This window comes from Cheilinus undulatus, linkage group 23 (genome assembly GCF_018320785.1).
Source record: "Cheilinus undulatus linkage group 23, ASM1832078v1, whole genome shotgun sequence".
Taxonomy (NCBI): Eukaryota; Metazoa; Chordata; class Actinopteri; order Labriformes; family Labridae; genus Cheilinus; species Cheilinus undulatus.
In genome coordinates this window covers 26,064,788-26,083,108 of record NC_054887.1, presented here as the reverse complement: position 1 = coordinate 26,083,108, position 18,321 = coordinate 26,064,788, and the positions used below count along the sequence as shown (strand labels likewise).

Below are 18,321 nucleotides of genomic sequence, written 5' to 3'. Positions count from 1 at the left end.
AATTCTTTTTGCGTATAAAACCAGATGAGTAACACTAACATATCACATATTCAAGAGTACTATTTCTTACCAGAAATATCCTTCCTCCTTTTGCAGAAATGTAGTACAAAGCGCACACATCAAAAACAATATACCACAAAAAAACTGGACTATTATTGTGTTGTTTTCTTGCAGGTTACGAGTCACACTTGTTATTGTTTAAGCATGGTATTCTGCAAACATGCACTATATTGCCAGAAGTATTCACTCACCCATCAAGGAATGATGGGTGGAATGGGTCGCTCTCAGAAGCTCATTGAATTCCAGTGTGGTACTGTGATAGGATGCTACCTGTGCAACAAGTCCAGTCATGAAATTTCCTCGCTCCTAAATATCCCACAGTCAACTGTCAGTGGTATTATAACAAAGTGGAAGCAATTGGGAATGACAGCAACTCAGCCCTGAAGTGGTAGGCCACGTAAAATGACGGAGCAGGGTCAGTGGATGCTGAGGCGCATAGTGCTCAGAGGTTGCCAACCCTCTGCAGAGTCAATCGCTACAGACCTCCAAACTTCATGTGGCTTTCAGATTAGCAGATTAGCAAGAACAGTGGGTAGAGAGCTCCATGGAATGGGTTTCCATGGCCAAACAGCTGCATCCAAGCCATACATCACAAAGTGCAATGCAAAGTGTTGGATGCAGTGGTGTAAAGCACGCTGCCACTGGACTCTAGAGCAGTGGAGACACGTTCTCTAGAGTTACGATTCGCGCTTCTCCATCTGGCAATCTGATGGACAAGTCTGGGTTTTGTGGTTTCCAGGAGAACTGTTCTTGTCTGACTGCATTGTGCCAAGTATAAAGTTTGGTGGAGGGGGATTATGGTGTGGGCTTGTTTATCAGGAGCTGGGCTTGGCCCCTTAGTTCCAGTGACAGGAACTCTTCTAAATGCTTCAGCATACAGGGAGATTTTGGACAATTCCATGCTCCCAACTTTGTGGGAACAGTTTGGGGATGGCCCCTTCCTGTTCCAACATGACTGTACACCAGTGCACAAAGCAAGGTCCATGAAGACATGGATGAGAGAGTTTGGTGTGGATGAACTTGACTGGCCTGCACAGAGTCCTGACCTCAACCCGATAGAACACCTTTGGGAGGATTTAGAGCGGAGACTGAGAGCCAGGCCTTCTCGTCCAACAGCAGCGTGTGACGTCACAAATGCTTTTTGGTGAGCTTTAGTCCAGATTTAATGAGTTTTCTTCAACTGTGGCTTTCTTTTTGCCACTCTCTCATAAAACTTTGACTAGTGAAGAACCCAGGCAACAGTTGTTGCATGTAGAGTCTCTACCTTCTCAGCAGCTGAAGCTTGTAACTCCTTCACAGTAGTCCTAGGTGTCTTGGTGGACTCTCTCACTTGTCTCCTTCTTGCACGGTCACTGAGTTTGTGAGGACGGCCTGATCTAGGCAGATTTACACATGTGCCATATTCCTTCCATTTCTTGTTGATGGATTTAGCTTAACTCCAGGGAATGTTCAGTGCCTTGAAATTTGTTTTGCATCCATCCCCTGACTTATACTTTTCAACAACTTTTTCTCTGAGTTGCTTGAAGTGTTCTTTTGTCATCATGGTGTAAGGGTAACCAGGAATAGTGATAAACCATTGACTGAACCTTCCAGACCTAGTGATTAAGGATAATTTCCTTTAATTTAACTCGTTGAATTTCTTACAAAGCTCAGTAACATTTATAAAAACTTTAAAAGGCCTGGATTTTTTCCTGGGAATTTTTTAACACAAAAAATATTATTGAATTGCTGCTACCTTCCCGAATGTCAAATATTTCAGCTCTTGAGCAACATTTTGTAATATTTTTCCAATGCAAGTATGATTTTCTCTGATTGCTGACAAACCTCTAGCATGTTTGCAAATGTGAAAAAAGTAAAAAATGACATTTGTTTTTTAAATAAGGATGATTTCTTCATTTTAAATATTTTAAATTGACAATGCCATCCTGTTGTATGTTTAGAAACTTTTCAAAATGTCAAAAAAGTTTGTAGTCTGGCAACAAGTTTGAATATTTTTGTATATATTCGTCCTCATGAGCTGCAGGGAGCAGGAGTAATAGAGTGACAAAAACTGCTGTTATGATTTATTACACCTTCATAGAGTGTGCAGACTAAAGATGGAACCCCAGGAGATCCTGAGTCAGCATTTAGACTCGGGCTCTCCATCTTTCATGCAAATATGAGGACAAAACATTTTATCAAAGCAATTAATTATCATTGAGATTTCTTGTAAAGGCTTGATTTCATGCCTCAGAGCCTCTCAGCCCGTTTGGCTTTCTTCCTGCATGGCCTTGTAAAATGTCAAGGTCCAATTATATTGTCTTCTTTCATTTGGGCTTTGAATTTTTGCTCTCTGGGACCGGGGCTGAATCACTGCCAGCGTCTGGCTGTAAACAGCAGAGTTTAAACACTCCACCCATGCTGACACGCTTCGGCGGGTCTGTCGAGCTCTAATCGACTCGCAATTTAGGAGAGAGTTTAAAGGAGTGGTGATGGGGTCATTAAGGGTCAGAGCTGTATGGGTTTGGCAATTTCAGGTCATAATTTAAAGAAGATAAAATGGCATCATCACGGTCAGTGATTGGAAAATTATCTCCAATAACGTACAGAATTATACAACCAGCAGTCAGACAGAGATAAAGCTGTATTTACCAGTAAAGTGGAAAGGAAGTTGTCAGACTGTGATCATTCCTTATGCATATTCAAAAAAGACTAGGAAGTACAAACTAATGAATCCTATCACTACTCCATTCATGATTTATTCATGAATATGAAGCTTCCTTTTTACATTGCCCATGACAAGGTTGCCAGAATTGAAAATTTTGATATAACACTTGAAAAAATGAACAGTATCAGTACCCATTTATGATTCCACAGCAGCAAAAATACAAATCCCAGGGAGCCACTGTTGTGTAATTTCATCTTTATTGATTAAGACAGTGGGCAGAAGCTTGCCCAAAGGTTATGATGGATTCCTTCCTCTCTAAGGCACCTGTCTTATTAAACAGGAGTAGTTTTTGCAATTTTACACAGAGTGGATTGGCAAAATTCATTACATTGTTTCATTTTAAAATCCAAGGTTGCAAAAAGTATGAAAGTGTTACAATTTTGACATGTTCTTTCTTCACAAATAACACATTTTAACCCCAAAGACACAGATTGATTTCAGCAAAAATGTTCCTTAACGTAAAAGAAGTGAAGACCTGTGTGCCAAAGGTCAATATTGGATGCCCGTGATCTGTGTTAAAAACAGGCATGATTCTGTTCTTGAAATCCCTGCATGTGCTCAGGAACACTTCCAGAAATCACAGTCTGCCAACACAGTTCACTATGCCATCCACAAATGTAAGTTAAAGCTATTTCATGCAAAGAACACAATCCAGAAATGCTGCAGCTCATTTAAAATCGACTAAGGCAGAATGGAAAATTGTTCTGTGGTCACACGAATCAGACTTTGAAATTCTTTTTGGAACCACGGATGACATGTCCTTTGGTTTAAAGAGGAGAGGGATCATCAGCTTACAGTTCAAAAGCCTGCATCTCTGATGTTATGGGGTTGCATTAGTGCCTAAGGTGTGGGCAGTTTACACATCTGGAAAGGAACTATCAATGCTGAAGAGTATATAGAGGTTTCAGAGCAACATGTTCTCCCATTCAGACAATGCCTCAGACAACGCTAAACCACCTACCACATCTATCACAACAGCATGGCTTCACACTATAACAGTCTGGGTGCTGAGCTAGCCTGCCTACAGTCTGAATTTGCACCAATAGAAAACATTTGGAGTATCTTAGAAGGAAAAATCCTACATCAGACAAGAATGGGACAATATTCCTCTCCAAAAACTCCACCAACTGTCTTCTCATCACCCTGATGTTTACAGGCTGTTGTTAAAAGGAGAGGGAATGCTACACAATAGTAAACATGGCCCTGTCCCTACTTTTTTGAGATGTGTTGCTGACATCAAATTCAAAATGAGCTTCATGAAATAGAAAAATGTCTTAGTTTTAACATCAGATGTGTTTTTTATGTTCTATTGTGAAAAAATAATGGGTTTATGAGATTTCCAAACTATTGCTTTCTGTTAACATTTTACATGGCGCCCCAACTTTTTTGGAAGTGGGGTTATAGATCAGAACATAATGCAATATATAGTTTTTGTATATCGTTCAAGAAACAGAATTAATTTCATAGCAAACATTTTAGAGCTGTTTTATTTTCCTTAATTTTCCCTTGATAATGAATAATTTGTTTTTTCTACTTATTTATGCCATTTTCTAATGATAAAACATTGATATAAAACCAGCCTAAATTTACCTGTGATTGCAGGAGGCCAACATATATTGAGATATGTGAGTGCATGCGCTCTTTTGGATTCTATAATTTGAATCATAAATCTAAATATGAGGCTGTGTGATTAGTTTTTATCATGTAATTTAACCTTTTTTTGTGGATATATGGAAACTATCGAAACCATTCATCTTTCTGCATTACAGTAAATTTTGTTCAGGTTTCTCTTTTGCTCCAGTCCTCTTCAGATCATATAAAGGCTTTAAGTGTTACAGCCTGAGGAGAGATGATCTGTAATCACTCCTTCCTGACCCTCTGCTCTGTTGGGGGGAAAAAGGCCAAACACCTCTATCATGTACCTATAAAAGCCCTTGTTTTATCATCATTACAGACTGCCGTCTCTGGTGATTGCAATGGTCTTTGAACCCTTCAGTGAGCTCCTCGCCTTCTTCTGATGAATGATCCGTATGTGGTTGCCAGTTCAGAGGTCACTTTAGTTGGGTAATGTGCTCTACTCTCCCCCCTCCTCCTTCTGACTCTCCTCATTTGATAACTTAATCCTCTCCTCAAACAGCGGCAGCAGTCTCCTGCCTCTGCGTTCGTGTCTTTGAAGCATGCTGAGCAGAAGTCTGAAGCAGTGTGCGTCTGTTTGGCTGTTTGATTAGCAGCAGAGCGAAGAGGGAAGACTTTAAATCCTCTTAAATCAATAAAGCCGGTTTCTTAACAAGATGCACGGGATGATTTTGAGTCCAATATGGCCTCATGTAGCATCTTTTCCTTGAGATCTAACTTTGGAAGACTTCAGTCAGTTCTTTAAAAGCAGCAGTACGCAACTTTTCTATCTTAAACAGAAGTTTTAAAGTTGATCTGACAGGATAGCATAGCAACTTTCAACAGGGAATGTGTCTATCATCTTTCCACGGAGTGACATGGTCACCTGATTTCAGCACTATGTAACTTTGGTAACAAGCTGTTCACTCATGAGAAGTGCTTATAGCTTTATGGCACAAGTTCATACACCAGCTCCTAGCTAAAAAGAGGCCAGTTAGCCTGTCTCAGTACTGTTTGATTCAATGGCTGAGGTTCAGTCAAGAAAGCTCTTGTCATACGTTTCACCATTTTATTGCAAAATAGATATACAGTTTTACATATTGGAGAAGGCTCTGCTCTAAAGATGCTCCCTTGGTTAGTCAAGCAACAGGCTTTGACTTTCCAGGGAGTACATAGCTAGAAACCCACACATGGATAAATACATATAGGACAATCCATGTTGAATACTATAACATTAGTTAAAAAGCAATTAATACATAGTTGTGTGATTCTGAATATGAGGGTGCAATAAGCTTTATTGTATAAAGGAGGAGGCTGGGGTGGAAGACGTTGCCAGCTCAAGAGGCATGGTGCAACAGCATTAATGCAAGCAGGGATTAGTGAGAAGTATGTCATATTTAACTGGACCATTGTGTTGAGAAAAGGAGCTGTGATTTGCTGAGAGAACCGGGAGGCGATAATTAGGATCAACTGGCAGTTGTCTGATCATGGCTGGGCGTATGACTATTGTGTCCTGCATGAACAAACGCTGACATCATTTGCAATGAGTCTTTCACATTGCTGTGGAGGAATTTTGGCCCACTCTGCTTTGCAGGATTAGTTTAATTCAGCAACATTTGGGGCACAAATGGGCTATTCAATGTCATGCCACAACTTCTCAGTTCGATTTCAGTCTGGATTTTCTCTAGGCCACTCCAAAACCTTCATTTTTAAACCATTCAGAGGTAGACTTTTTGGGTCATTTTGGATCATCGTCCTGCAGCATAACCCAAGTGTGCTTGACTTTTAAGTCATGGACTGATGGCTGAACATTCTCCTTCAGGATTTCGTGGTAGAGAGCAGAATTCATTGTTTCATCAATGACGACAAGTCGTTCAGGTCCTGTAGCAGCATAGCAGCCCCAGATATCACACTACCACCACCATATTTAACTGATGGTATGATATTCTCTTCTTGTTATGAAATCCTGTTAGTTTTACTCCAGATGTAACAGGACGCCACCTTCCAAAAAGTTCAACTTTTGTCTTGTGAGTGCAAAGAATATATTCCCAGAAGTCTTGGGGATCATGCAGAAATTTTTAAGGCAAATCTGAGATGAGCCTCTGTGTTCTCTTTGTGGTTTTGTCCTAAGAACTCTTGCATGGATGCCATTTTTGCCCAGTGGCTTTCTTATTGTTAAATCATAAACACTGACCTTAACTGTGTCTAGTGAGGCCTGCAGGTCTTTAGATGTTGCTCTGGGTTCTTTTGTGACCTCCTGGATGAGTCGTCTATGCACTCTTGGAGTAATTTATCTAGGCCTGCCCCTCCTGGGAAGGTTCGCCACTGTTTCAAGTTTTCTCTGTTTGTGGATAATGGCTCTCATCATGTCCTACAGATCTTTAGATGTTGTTTCGAGCTCTCCCTGGATCTCCTGGATGAATTGTTAAGGGGCTGTTGGAGTAATTTTACTTGGCCCGCCACTCCTGGGTAGGTGCACCACAGTTCTCTTTTTGTGGATAATGGCTCTCATCATGTCCTACAGGTCTTTAGATGGTGTTCTGGATTCTTTTGTTCTTGCGTGACCTCCTGGATGAGTTGTTGATGTGCTGTTGAAAGTGCTGGGAAGGTTCACTACCATTCCAAGTTTTCCCTTTTGTGGATAATGGCTCTTATCATGGTTGGCTAGAGACCAAAAGCCTTAGATATGGCTTTTTAGCCTTTTCCAGATGGGTGATAGACGCTTGCAGAGTCATATTTGCGCACAGTTTTGTCATATTGCTCTACCACATCAGTGGTACTCAACCTTACTCTACTCAAGAGCCATAGTGTTGAAAAAAAATGTTCATGCCAAGGGAGTAGGATGGATGTATGCATGTCCAAATATTTATAATGAGGTACATATTTCCACTGAATTCCAGTTTTTCCACCATTTCTAGCATCCATCTTATTTTCCCTGTTTACCAGTTCTGCCATGGCTGTGTTTGTTGTGCTTCCTCCTTTGGTTAGCTTGGTTCCACGAGACAATCCTGCTTGACTGTCCTCATTGTTCCCCCACACAACAGAATGTCTAATTGTAAAAATTAACATGTCTAACATTGACAAACACAAATTGGAACATCTCTGATCATCTTTCGAGCAGATTGGGGAGGGTAGACTCTCTCTTAAGATACATTTTTTGCCCTTGTTTTGATGGGACAGCTGAAGAGAGAAAGGAAACACGGGGGAGAGAGTTTAGAAAGACATGTTCAAAGACAGTGGAGTTGAACTCAAAGACCTTCGGCAGGTGCCAGGGCTAACCAAATGTCCAGGCTGTGTAGATTTTATTGAAACAGCTATTCCTAATAACAATTCAATACATCACTAAGCAGTATTTAACACTGAACTGCTGAGGTCTGACTCCTGTTTTTTGTAATATAATCATATAAAGGATGTATTTCATTAAGTAGCGCAGAGTCGAAGCAGAACCTCATATCCAAATGGAACATTTACCTGGAGGTAAAACATTTTGTCTGTCTGTTTTAAAATAATTGTGGTGGCTCATCCTCGCTGCGGACCCATCTTTCTCACTGACAGGTATGTCACCCCGCTGAACTCTTCTGCTGCTGTATCTCTCCCTCAAGGTTTAATGACTCCTTTCTGCACATCACCGCTCCATTGACCGAGCTGTCATTTGCATAGCTGGCCTGCTAGCTTGAATGTTGTGTTGTTGGCCTTTGGCCCCTCAGAGGAAAAGTCACTTCAACCATCAGCACCGCCGCTGTCTGCATATTTTTATAACAACACATGATTGAAACTCCACCCCTGCTCATCACATTCAGTTTTAGTGCACTTTGCTGCATTAATTTACATAGTAACAGGAGAAAATGTCATGACACTGGTGGCCACAATTACTCAGGAACAATACATGACAGATAGATGAAGTTTACACTGACTATGCTCCCCATAAGGCAGATGATCTGATTACCTTCTGAAACACAGCATGCATACATTTGCATTTCAGTGAAGAGGAAAGTAGATTGTCAGATGATTTAGCTGCCTCTTGTTTGTAAACTGTGTCAGAATTGAAAAGCTTAAAGGCTGGTGCTTTTCCTAATCAGTCACATCTGATATAACGCTGATTAAAATAGCCAGTGAACTACTTTTTGCACAAAACTCCTGACAAATCCTGAAATTTGTGGGGTGAGCTCATGCAGCAGGAAATATCCCAGGCTTGTAGCCTGCTAAGAGAAGGGAGGGGGTTATTTTTTTCCACCAAGATATATTTTCCATTGCAAACCAAGTATGCACATACCACCACATATAGTATCAGACTGTGTACAAATGTGCTCGGGCATGCAATTATATCACCAGTGTGAAAGAAGACCAGCAGGGGAGAGGGAATGGGGAGCAGTTGCCCCCAGTATGGCATTAAACAACTGTGCATGATGTGGTGATATGTGGCGTGCAATTTCGGTGTCATAGTTGTGTCACATGCTCACATTCCTAACACAATCTTTGATGGAAGGAGAATCACAAAAATGTTGCTTTTAAGACGAAAAGGGCCTCTGGTTTAAATGTTGGATGAGTTTGGAATTATTGCTTGTCCTTAAAAGGGGATGGCACATTTATTTGTTAAAAAAAAAAAAAATATTCCAAAATTTTGGATGCAAAATGTTAGTCTTTTTTCTATCGAGGTTTAATCTTGCAACTGCTGCACGACCAGTGTATACGTGTAACATTTCAGATAAATAAAAGGGACAATAAAGTGTGTCATATCACATGGCATGGCATCACATGACATCATATCGCATAGCATTCTGTCGCATGGTGTCACACCACAAGGCAACATGGCGCATTGCATTGTGTCATATGGTATTGCATTAATACCATATGATGGGGGGGGGGGGGGTGTTAAAGAGACAGCAGCAAAAACGCAGCGTTTCAGACGGAGGTTAAAATAAGGTTTTTTCAGGATGCCAGTGTGAGAAACATGAGGAGTTTTTTGAGCTGTAAACCATGTGAAGCTACTACGTGGGTATCAGAGATGTGTAAAGCCTTGATAAAAAAGCTTAATACCGCCACTTTAACATCACATCGCATGACATCACATGGCATCAGGCTGCATGGCTTTGCGTTGCATAGCATGGCATGGCATGGCATCATGCCATGGAGCAGAGCATCACGTGGGATCCTGCCTAATGTCATCACATTGCAGTGTCTCTTGGTGTCACGTCGCATGGAATTATGTCACATGCCATGATGTCGCATGACATTAAGTAATATGGCATCACATGGCATTGCACAGTATTGCAATAATGTGTCACATGGCATTACATTCCATGGTATTGTGTAACATAGCATGGCATCACATTGCATGGTATTACCTAGCTTGGCATCTAGTCACATGGCATCATAATGAATCACATTGTGTTGCATTGCAACACGTCCCATGGCAATTAGTAATATGGCATCGGCATCTTGTAGCGAGGCATAGCATTGTGTTGCATTGTGGCAATGTGTCACATGGCATGGCATCACATGGCATCACATCACATTGTGTTGCATGGTTACATGTCCCATGGCAATTAGTAATATGGCATCCTGTAGCGGGGCATAGCCTTTTGTTGCATTGTGGCAATGTGTCGCATGGCATCACATCACATGGCGTCACTGCAAATGGCATCGCACTGCATGGCATGGCATCAGATGGCATAGCGTCAAATGGTGTGGCATGGAACCACATTGTGTAATATGGCATCGCGTTGCATAGTATGGCATGTATTAGTGCCACATGGCATGCTGCCATATTGCATTTCATTGTATTAGATTGCGTCATATTTTATCACGTCCCTTTGCATTGTGTTTTCTGGCATTGCGTTGCATCACATCACATGGCAACCTGTTGCATAGCATAGAGCAGCATAGCATTGCTTCAAATAGCATTGGGTCAGATAGCATTGCATAACATTGAATTTGGATTTATGCACATAGAATAAAGAATGATCTTGACTACGATTTTGTTTACACTAGAATAGATTCAAATACAAGTTGCTTTGATTGACATTTCAATTGACATGTCTTGCCTCCCTAACACCCCACACTTTTGTTAGAAGGGAAAATCTCCTGCTGTGAGTGCCATGTGTGAAAGAATAACTCAGGTAGAAGCAGACTGTCCTCAACTGATCCTGAAATGTTTAAGAGTCTCACTCAGACTCCTTTGCCACCCCTACAAAGAAATAAAACTGCATAATAACCATAGATAGACTACTTGTAACAGCCCGCTGATAAAGAATTCCACCTCTGTGAAGTATTGTTAAAACAGATTTGTAAATGCCTTTCACATCCTTGATTAAACTTCCCTTTTGTGCAATAAAATGTATTAAAACATAGGCAGATGAATCCGATTTTATTCATAAGAATCAGAGAAATGCTGGCAATCAACGGTTTGTATTCATGCAAATTCAGAGACAATCTGACTGAGGTAGAACTGCCTGTGGAAAAGAAGAAAGACGGATGGAGACATCGGCTGCATACCATTTCCTGTAATCAACAGCAACAGAAAGGCAAAGTTCTAGAGTCGAAGTTTTAAATTAAAATGCTTTTGACTCATTACACGTCATCTGTATTGTTCATTCGGCTGGTTGGCAACGCAACAAATTCTTACAAGATTTGCAAACTAACCTTTTAAACCCGGGTTGATGGGAATCAAAACCGGCAAGTCTTACAAAGAAATTGGAAAAGCACCAAAGCATGCAGTGCAGCAATGTCATAATGTCTTTTTTAGGGTCTTAAAAAGTCCTGTATTCTTTTTTAAGTGGTGTGCAGACCCTGATGTCAGTGCATTATAGTTGAGACATCAGAAAGAGAAGGAAAACTCTTCCTGAGAAAAGAAAAACAAGCTGGATAAATGGAGGCATTAAAGATCCAGGGTGGGAGTCTTTCCTCTCAGACAGTCTTTTGAAACTTCAGTGGAACACACAGCCAGATAAGACAGATGCTGATGGTGGGCCGGTGTGATTTCTGATGTAATCTTGCTTACTGAGCTGCATCGATTCCTTTCTCATCCTCTGGGCGGGCTGTGACAAACGGGCAGAGCTGCGCTGTAAGTGGAGCACGGTCTGGGGGAGCCCGCTGGAGCTGTCATGCTTTTGTTTCATGTAGGTTAATGCTCACAGATGCTTTCCCACACAGCTTCTTTTGATCAGCCCACCATCAGAAGATTTAAGGTGTTTTTATTCAAAGCAGAAAACTGGGATGTTGTGTTCAAACTGCAGAGCTACAACAGACAGCAGAGCTCCTGTGGGTAGAATGAAAGGTGTGGATCTCCCACACAGATGTGAGGCTTTATGTGGATTCTTTCTCTCTCTCTCTCTCATCAGAAACCGGCTCAGCCATCACCTCCTCATGCATCGGTCTGGGAAACTCTCTTACGCCACCTGCTGGTCAGGCTGGAAAACCTGTTCCAGGATACAATGGTAAACAACCTCTCTACTCTGTGTTGTTTGAGTTTGTCAGTAACCTCCTCAGACCCTGCATGTACATATGAGGACGTTCCTACAGCATAGTGATAATTGAAATAATACTGATATTTAAAGTTCTGACAAAACTGTCCAGAATGCCAATTGAAGTTTAAAAATGTTTGGAGAATTTACAACTAATTTTTAGGGCTCTTCATGTAAATAGTAGGGAATTTGTTTTGATATTTTTGATAATTTTCCTATATTTTTTTTCTTTTTTTTGCATTTGCATGGGAATTTTGAAATTTGTTTGGGGTAATTTACAGAGAAAATGAAAAAAGGAGCACCCTCAAACAGGTTAGGGTGGAGTCGTTTTTCTTGTTTATCTTAATTTGCTATTAAAATTTTCATTACAATTTTGAAAAATTTGTCCTTATGGGGGAATTTGATTGGCAATTTGGGAGATATTCTTTGAAATTTCAAGAATTTTGAAGTAGATCTCCGTGATTCAAATTTCAGGGTTTTTTTTTTAAATTATGGGCTAATTTACTGTGAAAATGTTTTTAGAAATTTGTCATTATTGGGAAATTTGTTTTAAATTTTTTGAAGAATTTCCATGAAGACTTTGCAGATATGTTTGCATATTTTAGACAGTGCCATTGAATAATCTGCATCTATTTCTTTATTAACTCTTTTTTTTGGGGGGGGGGGGAGGGGGTAAGGGTTGATAAGAAATTTAAGGGGACTTTGGACTTTGCATTGATTTTTTTTTCAAACATTTTTCCCTTGAAAAGTTTCAGGAAATTTTAGGTGTCAGTTTTTGAGACTTTGCTTAAACATTTTTAAGAATTTCCATGAAAACTTTGGAGAATTGTTTGCATATTTTGGAGGGTGTCATTTTATTTTTTGGGGGGGAATTTGCTTTTGTTATTCTTTTCTTTTTTGGAGGGGTGTTTCCATGGAAATTTGGGAAATTTATTTGCCATTTTTGGAAATTTCTGAGTTTTCAAGGAGATTTTCATGATTCAGGTTTCAGGGGAATTTGTTTGGACATATTCAGGGCATTTGCTGTGAATACTTTTGTAGACATTTGTTTGTAATTTTTGGGGTTATTCATTGAATTATTTAAAAATAATTTCTTTGTAAACGGAGATTGGCATTTGAAGTTTTGGGGAAAATTATTTAATTTTTTTTTTTTTTTGGAGGACATTTCCATGGGACATGGAAATTCTTTGGGATGTTTGGGAGAATTTCCCTTTAAATTTACATGAAAATCTGGGAAATATGTTTATTTTTTGTGGATTTGCTGTAATTTAATCAAAATTTAGGGAATTTATCAGTACATTTTTGGGAATTTGAATATTTTGATTGGGAGCTACACGTTGAAATTTCAGTAATTTTCAAGGAAATTTCCATGCTTTAAATTTCAGGGAATTTTTTTTGATATTTGGGGAATTTTGATGTCATTTTTATTTAAATGAATGGAATGTATCTGTAAATTTTTGAGAATTTTATAAGAAAAATTTAAGGGGAAATTTCTGTTGAAAATTTGAAGAATTTGGAGAATCTACTTGGAAATACTGGGGAAATTTTTTGAATTGTTTAGGCTTTATGATAATGTTTTACTGACACATCTTGGGAATATTTGATGAAATTTGAGGGTACTTTTTATGGAACACTTTGTGTTGTATGTTTATAAAAATTTTCACAGACATTTCAGGTAATTTATATGAAATTTTAGGGAGTTTGTGTGAGTATTGCGAAGGAAACTTTCAAAGAAATACACGACTTTTATTCAGAGATGTATTTTCTGCATCACAAGAGCTTCAGGAGATCTGTGGACATCTGTTATGGTCAAAGCTACTTCCTGTTCAAAGACAAGGCTGAGCTTTTAAACTCATCAGGTCCTACTGATCTCTGATAAGAGGGAGAAACTTAAAATGCATCCCAAACTTAAACTCAGGAAGTTAACGAAGCTCAGTGGTTATTAATTTGAGGTATTTAAGTTTGAAATGCAAGCCTAATGTTACAAAACCACAGCAGAAATGAACGGTATTTGTCCTTCCACTCAGTTTTTTAGTAACTTGGCTCCTCCAGTTTGACTGTGCATCTCTGAATATGAATTATGTGCTCCTCCCTCTCCACTAGTCACCGTGATTGATGATGACATGCAGGAGGTGAAGCCAAGAACCCTGGGAAATATTGTTGTCAGGTAAGCTGTGTGTAGACAAAGTCATTGCTTTACTTTTCCTCTGTCACTCACAACTACAAGCCCACTGTGACCTCAAAGTATTTCTCACTCTGGCAAACTTTTCTCCTTCAGCATTCTGTTAGCTTCAGGATCCAGATTTATTACCTTAAGATGCAGAGTATAAGTAGCATCAATATACAACCCCAATGCCAAAAAGTCAGGGTGCAAAGTATAGTGTAAATAAAAAACAGAATGCAATGATTTGCAAATCTCAAAAACCCAATCCTTGGGTAACAGTGGCTTTGCTCTTACAGACACAATGACATACATCTCAGCATTTCATATTGAATAAACTGGTCACGCCAGTGTAACACCAGCAGTATGCTTTGAGATGACAAAAAAAGTTTTTAAAGTGCATCTTGTACACTGGATTCTGCTGTACTTTGAAAAAATAAAAACTTGACAGCGATTGGCACTGTCTAATTTTTCTGAGCTGTTGGACCAACATGCTCCTGTCAGAGCAAACACACCAGTAAACACACCAGATGCTCTTAAATGTTCCAAGATCCAGGCTTAAAACACAGAGCCTTTACTGCAGCAGCTCCAAATCTGTGGAACAGTCTACCTGCTTTCAGTCAGTTTGAATTTCCAAAAATCAAAATCCTCATCTCAGTCATTGCAGATGTGAGTGATATCGTCCAGATAGCATGTAGCCGGTTGTGTGGATGCTCTCAAATGTTTTATTCTACAGTCATTTTACATCTTGATTTACACTCAGTAAGCTTTAACTCTTAATGATAGTTGTAACAGATGACCTTGACAGCTTTCTACTATGCTAGCAACATGACAGTGTACTGTGAAGAAGATACAGCCAAATATTTCAATGACATAAAAAAAACATTGGCTCTTGGTAACGCTTCCTGGTCTGCTCACTCTCTTTGGCTATCGTGCATATTTCTGACATGGGCAGCCCAATCTCAAAATGTACACTTTAAACATGTTTGATATTTACTTTTTCAATTAGAAGAGTCTCCAAACAATCAGGGGCAGTAAAATAATTGTATTGACACCAGGCAGCTGATGATAATGACAGACAAACAGTTGCAACAAGCCTTAATTCAGGCTAATCATGCGGCAATCTGAAATCAGGCTAAAATTGGTCTTTAGCTGACCCTAAAATCTGTATTGAATTGGTCAGAAAACTCGCCTTAAATTGGGCCTAGAATCAGGCCTAAAGTTTGGCCTGAAATCAACCTGAAATCTACCCTAAAATCAGTTCTAAAAAAAAGGGCCAAAATTGGCCCTAAACTCTGCTTAATATCACATGCACTCAAAATGAAAGTGCCCAAAATATGTTTGAAATTTGATCTAAAATTGTTTTTTTAATCAGGCCTAATATCAGGCCAGTAACTGGGCCTAAAATTGACCGTAAAGCTGGTCTAATGTTCGGTCTTAAATCTTGCCTGTAATTGGACCTAAAATCCACCTCAAATCAGGACTGAAATTTGCCCCTAAGTCTTAACTAAATCAGGGCCAAAATTAGGACCATTATCGACCTTAAATCTATTCTAAGATAGGGCCAAAATTGGGCCTAAATTGATTCAATATCAGCTTAAGTCATGTCAAAACTTTTCAAATGGGGTCTAAAATGGACTATTAATCAGGCCTGAAACTGGTCCTTAAATAACCTTTTATCTGGTCTTGTGTTCAGTCTAAAATCTGGCCTGAAATTGGGCATAAAATCAGCCCCAGATCAGGACTAAACTTTACCCTTAAATCATAACTGAAATCAAGCCCAAACCTAGGTCTATTTTCAACCTTAAATCAATGCTAAAAATGGGCCAAAATTTGGGCCTGAAATCTGCTTAATATCAGCCTAACTTAGGTCAAATCTGGCCTTAAATCTGACCTGGAACAGGACCTGAAAATGATCAATAATGTGGTCTAAAGCAGGGTCTAAAATCAGGTTAAATTGGGCCTGAAATCAGCCCAGAATCAGCACTACAATTGCCCCTAAAATAATCCTTAAATTGGCCAAAAATCTGGCTTAAATTGGCCAAAATATTAACCTATAATCAGGCTTGGCTACAAGCAGGCTACAATCAGGCCTGAAATTCACCCCAAATGTACCCTAAAATCAGCTTTGAAATAGGGCCAAAATTGGACTAAAGTCTAGTTTAAAATTAGACCAAGACTTGGTCTGCAATGTGGCCCACAATTGGACCTACAATCAGCTCAAAATTGGGGCTAAAGTTTGCCCTAAAACTGGCCTTACTTGTGGTCTCAAATCTTGCTTGGTCAACCTTAAATCTACCCTAAAATGAGTCATAAAATCACCAAAATTAAGCAAAGTGACTTTAAATTTGCCCCAACATCAGTCATGAACCACACCTAAAGTCACACCTAAACCAACCTTGAATCTGGCCTAAATCAGCCCAAAATTGCCCCTGAAATCAACCTTTAACTGCACCTAAAATCAGGACTAAAATCATGTAGTGTATAGCCAGCCTTAGACAAGGATTTTCTTTTTAAAACCCTTTTGGTAAACATGTACTTTTTTACTTTTTAATATCACTATTTAACTTATTGATTGAAAATAATGGGGATTGTGTCCTTCAAACATGAGATATCAGAAGTATTGAAAATGTGGACCACTTACACTTGTCAGTCTGTGCTGTAGAATAAAACATGAGTTAATGTGATGGAGCTAGCTGTGCAAAGTGGACTTCATCAAAAGCAACCACCCGTTGCCCTCTCTCAGCCTTATCTTCCTCCTGCTACCGATCTGTTATCACTCTCCAGCTCTGTTTCCCCGTCCTAGCTGCTGCTATTGACTCAGAGCCAACGCTGGGGATTTCCAAAGTATTCACATGAGCAGTGCATGCTGGGAAATGGTCAGGTAGAGCTGGAAACAGATGGGAACAGCTGCACTTCCTTCTACAGACTGGTCCAGCTCTGTTTGATCAAAAGCTTTAATCACATCTCAGAAAATGACGGTCAATATTTACAGAGGGAGGCTCCTTCAACGCCTCATGGATTCTCAGAAAGTCTATAAATGTGAAAATGATTCATGCTGCTTTTGCTATACTGACTATTGATTGAGGGTTAGCTTTAGTGCTTCAACAGCTCACTAGCTAACATCAGAGGAGAGTGTCTTTTTTGTTTTTGGCTCAGAAATGTTGAAAGAGAACATCCTCGATCAAACAGCAGAAAGGATCCTTTTTATAATTAACTTTATGCAAATAAAACATTTTCATAGTGTTTGAATTCTCCTATTTTTAAATGAAAGTATTTTATGCACAGGCACGTTATGGGTTTAGTCTTGAGAATTTTAATCCTCTTGGACAGACACTGGTCAAGAGGGGAAATGTTTGTAGTCTCTAGATAAATACTAGTAGGTGACAGAGCATTTTTATTTGCTGTGTGGGTGTTGGGGTGTGTGTGTGTGTGTGTGGGGGGGTGTGTGTGTGTGTGTGTGTGTGGGTGTGTGTGTGTGTGTGTGTGTGGGGGGGGGTCTTAGTATATCTCAGGTGAAGGCTGTCAGCGCCTGCTTTTGTGTTTTCATTGTTATCCATCTTTACTGTGTTAGATTGGGTTGGATTTGTATCCTGTTCCTTTCTTCATTCTTTTCTTTTTTCTTTTCTTTTCTTTTCTTTTCTTTCTTTTCTTTCATTGCCTGTCCTTCCTTTCCTTTCCTTTCCTTTCCTTTCCTTCCTTTTCTTTCCTTTCCTTTCCTTTCCTTGCCTGTCCTTCCTTTCCTTTCCTTTCCTTTCCTTTCCTTTCCTTTCCTTTCCTTGCCTTTCCTTCCTTTTCTTTCCTTTCCTTTCCTTTCCTTTCCTTGCCTTTCCTTCCTTTTCTTTCCTTTCCTTTCCTTTCCTTGCCTGTCCTTCCTTTCCTTCTTTTTCTTTTCTTTCCTTTCATTCACTTTCCTTATTTTCCTTTCCCGTTATCTTTATCTATTGATCTCATTTCCTCTACTACTCTGTCCTGTGTATGATCATGTTAATTTATCATGTGTTTTAATACGGACTGAATGATGACCCAGCTATAGCACTATAGTCTCATGTCTAGAAGGTCCCTGGTTCAGGTCCTGGTCTGTCAGGGTTTTCCTCTGTGGCGTTTGGATGTCATCTCCGTGCAGGTTCTCAGGCTTCCTCCCACAGTCCTAAACCTGTTTGGTAGTTAAACTGGTGGCTCTAAATCGCCCATATCGTGGTTGTTCATGTCTACATGTAGGCTCTGACTGGTGACCAGTCGTGGGTGTACCCTGCCTCTCACCTCATAGTTCTAAGCAGTGTAGATAATGGATGGATGGAAAGATCATTTCATAT

At 39.7% G+C, this 18,321-nt stretch overlaps 1 protein-coding gene across 1 annotated transcript in view; it reads left to right on the top strand.

Moving 5' to 3' along the window:
- Window positions 1-18,321, top strand: part of acss3 (acyl-CoA synthetase short chain family member 3) — a 98,904-nt gene that overhangs the window by 74,709 nt on the left and 5,874 nt on the right. The window contains exons 10-11 of the mRNA XM_041780672.1: window positions 11,722-11,817; window positions 13,948-14,011. Coding sequence (XP_041636606.1) covers window positions 11,722-11,817; window positions 13,948-14,011 — 160 coding nt within the window. The remainder of the gene's footprint in view (window positions 1-11,721; window positions 11,818-13,947; window positions 14,012-18,321) is intronic.